Consider the following 3795-nt stretch of genomic DNA (forward strand, 5'->3'; position numbering starts at 1 on the left):
TGTAGGGAAGCAGTGAAATAATAATGTAATAATTCACACATTGAATTATCTGGAGAAAAACAGTGTAATGCTCAACATGGCACTTTTTCTCAGCTGATTCAAGCCTTAAGGAAAAATACACAGGCCTGTTGTCCAGTGCATGTGACTATTTTTGTTATTAAGTGACTTGGATTCTGTATTATGTATCTGTGCATCCACAAAGGCACTTTAGTTATTTCCAGCTTTTTTTTTCTGTTAGAAATAGGAAGGACATTAAAATTATTATTTCAGGACTCAGGAAATTGTTTCTGTTACACATGAACTTGTAACTATTGGAGCTAAAGAGCAAAAATGATATTGTAGATAAAAATGGCACTAGACCTTTTTGGGTTTTTTTTCTACAGATATTTCTTGCCATGAGGTTTCCTCCTGTGGATTTTCTACAACAATTACACAATGATTCACTAAATTCTTTTAATAGGGGAAAAATCTGGTGTTAGGGTTCTGTCCTCTAGTCATGTTCTGTTTTCATTTTGCCATGACATTTCTCTCTGTGAGGAGTGTGCCCATTCTTTCTCCACCTCTTCACAAGCCTTCTTCCCCTGCCTCCATCCACCACTGCTACTCTTCTGTCATCCCTACACAACTGCTAATTCTGAATAAATCCCACAGCCCCATTCCCTTAGAAGAAAGTTCTCTATAATAAAAATTTATCTTGACATCAACAACTGAAACATCATCATTCTGCAGAGTCAAACCCACTGAGATTTTAAAGAATTTTTGTCTGTGAAGCCTCAAAAACTTTGATTTATAGATGCAAGTAAACCAAACAGACCTGTAGAAAATTCAAAATATATACTATGTAACAAACTGTCCAACCAAACCACTTGTAAAATCAACTGGCTACACAGGTAGAGAAAATTTTCCATTCGGTTTTAATGATGTCTATTCACTTTCCAACCAGCCAACAAAATAAGGATTCTACCCACAGAACATCACCCATGCATTTATTTTTACATTGACATAAGCATAGACTGTCTTTTATGAAAGGATTTGGGAATGTAAGGTGGTGTAGGAAAAAAGACAGTATTAAATGACAGTGCTACTTCAAACTAAAATGAAAAAATGCCCTACTAAAGTGCTTTGGGTGCTATGATGGACAAAAATGCTATTGTATGCATAGGAAATTAAGTTTTATAGTTTCACATGCAAATATAAGAAGGGTCATTTACACTTTCTTACTAAAAAGCTAATGACTTTCACATTTCCTAATAAAACACTTTCAACAAACCTCGTTAATTCAGATCTTTACATTCACAGTTATTGGCATAAGCACACAAAAAGGGAAGATACTTTCTCCACCCTATCTCTCAAGACTAAAAACTTGAAATTTATAGCTGTAGAGAGATATCAAACAGCAACACTGCCTCACAGCAAAACCCAAGCAGCAAATAGCACCTTCTGAAGGGAAATTAAGATGCTGAAATGTTGCTCTGCAAAGTGAGACATCAGCAGGCTGATTTTAGCAGCAGGTGGCCAAGAAAGGCTAAGGCAGAGGTGGGTAAAATTTTTTCCTGCCAGCACGGGGTCAGCCCATCACAGAGCAGTGAAGAGCTCAGGGGAATGGGTCTGGATCTTCCCCAGGAAGGACAGAGGAGTGGGGAACCTGAGCACTCTGCAAAGTCACCATTTCTCTTCCAGCTGAAGGGCAAGGCTGTATTGCTTTGCTGCCTCATTTGTATTTACCAAAGAGGTGGAAGAGCAGCCTCATTCTGCCATCACTAGCCTGGTGGGACAGCGCTGAAACTGAGGGGTGAATCTCGTACTTGCACTCTCCTGTGGTGTTCCAGTGCCCCAAGCAGAGCAGGAATTTGTGCACTCACACTTTGCTCAGAGAGGGCTGAGATCCATCCCCGTGGCTGCTGCTTCCAGCATGGAAAGCTCTTTTTGAGCTGATCCTACCTGGTGAGTTAGGCCTGGCTTGCAGCCAGTCCCTGGGTGGAGATCTGTCCTGTGGATGCTGCTGCATGGTTTGTGTGTTTGATAACGACAAGATAAGGCTGCAGCCATGGCTGTGCTGGCCAGCTGTCCTCAGCCTGCCTTCCAAACACCAAACAAGTCTTGGGACAAATACCACTGGGGAAATACTTTATAACTGCATTTTGCATAGAGAGTACTCTGCCATGAACAGAGACACTGGTTTCTTAAAATGTCTATGTTTTTTAAGTTTCTTAATCAAGCAGTAAATAATCTTGTATCAAAATAAAGACAGCTGGGATTTAATACTCAACATAACTAATTTTCCAATAAGAATTAAAATGAAGGAAAAAAACCAGTAAATCCAAGCATGCTGACCTGTGTGAGATACATGAAAATGGAAGGTTATATTTATGAAATTTATAAAGCCAAGTACTATTTGTTTTAAAGTCAAACACTGCTCTGGTGGGGTTTAGAATGTTAAGGGAACTTGAAGCAAAACCACTTCAGCTGCAGAGTAAAAGCATCTATTGCTCAAAATAGGTGTCTGACATCCCTCCTTGTAGAACAGAGCATTTTGCACATATATAAATAAAAATACAAACTTCCACTCAGAAAACAAGCAACAAGCAAACAAACAAACAAGTAAATCTTTATCCTAGAGCATCCGTGATCCAAAGACATTCAAGTTCAAGAAAACAAACCATATTTGAGCTTTGTACAAATACCAAAGAGCAGGTCTAACCATCCCTTCAGAAAAGGGCACCATCTCTTACATCTTATTTCCAAATCACATGCATGTTCTCCCTTCTTCCAAAAATAAATTTTGAAAAATATTCATTTCATGAAAACAGCCATTTTCTTTTGAGCAGATGGGAAACCTGATCGACTGGGATGCAGTGAATCCCTTATTTGCTGATTTCAGAAAGAGATATTTCTGATTTTGAAAACTGGTTTTAGAGAGCTTTCTGACTTCATGGCTTGGGAGAAAATCAGTAATGTAGAAAATACAATTGTATGTTGATAAATTATAGAGATAAGTGGGAATCAGACAAAATAAATGTAAGCCAAGTACACATCTGAAGAAAAATGCATATTGTAGTTGTCTTCATAACATAGGTATTCCCACTCAACTTCCCTCAGTCACTGCATACTCAGGATTGCATCAAGCCATTAATTGTACAGTAAATTCTGCTTCTGCTCCCCATAGCATCACCGCTCCCTAGTTTCCTCATATCTGAGCATCCCATTGAATCCTATTTTCCCTTCAGGCAGTGGATCCAAGCCCCTCCATCCTAGTTTCTCTGCTCTCTTTAGCCCCTTCCTTTCTTAGCTGCTCACCTCTCTCCTATTCCCCCTCCTCCCCAGTGTGCTCCCCAGCACTGTGCCCCAGCAGTGCTGTACCTCGTGCACAGGGTGACCGTGGGATCCTGGCTGGGGGAGCTGCCATCACTCCCGCTGGAGATGGAAACTTCTCCTGGGCCCTTCCTGTCACTGAGGGCTCCACACTGCCCTGCTGCTGCTCCTCCCCCAGCTCCTGCCAGTCCCCTCGTTCTGACACAGAGAAGAGAGGTTTTGTTCAAACTTGTGCTGGGGCCTCATGAGGGAATGGTCCTGCCCACTCTGGCCACGTGCCAGGCTCCAAAGACACCTGAAGAGAAGGGTCAGTAAGGATCTGGGATATTACTGTTCCCGTCCCAAAGTCAGATGGGCATGAGCTGTGAGCTCTGAAGGTGCTGTGCCTACCAAAACCCCTTTGCAGGCAGCACTCCTGGTAACCTCCCAGTAGCAGAGCTGGGGAGGCTGAGCAGGGGAGAGGAGGAGGTGGCTGCACAGCCA

General features: G+C 41.8%; 1 protein-coding gene across 1 annotated transcript in view; it reads right to left on the reverse strand.

Annotated features, from left to right (window-relative positions):
- The window catches only part of PHYHIPL (phytanoyl-CoA 2-hydroxylase interacting protein like), a 54304-nt gene extending 50840 nt beyond the window's left edge, over window positions 1–3464 (reverse strand). The window contains exon 1 of the mRNA XM_031060710.1: window positions 3361–3464. Within this exon, the coding sequence (XP_030916570.1) occupies window positions 3361–3406 (46 nt within the window). The 5' untranslated portion in view covers window positions 3407–3464. The remainder of the gene's footprint in view (window positions 1–3360) is intronic.
- Between the last annotated feature and the right edge of the window lie 331 nt (window positions 3465–3795).

The sequence above is a fragment of the Geospiza fortis genome, unplaced genomic scaffold, assembly GCF_000277835.1.
Source record: "Geospiza fortis unplaced genomic scaffold, GeoFor_1.0 scaffold92, whole genome shotgun sequence".
In the NCBI taxonomy this organism is placed as follows: Eukaryota; Metazoa; Chordata; class Aves; order Passeriformes; family Thraupidae; genus Geospiza; species Geospiza fortis.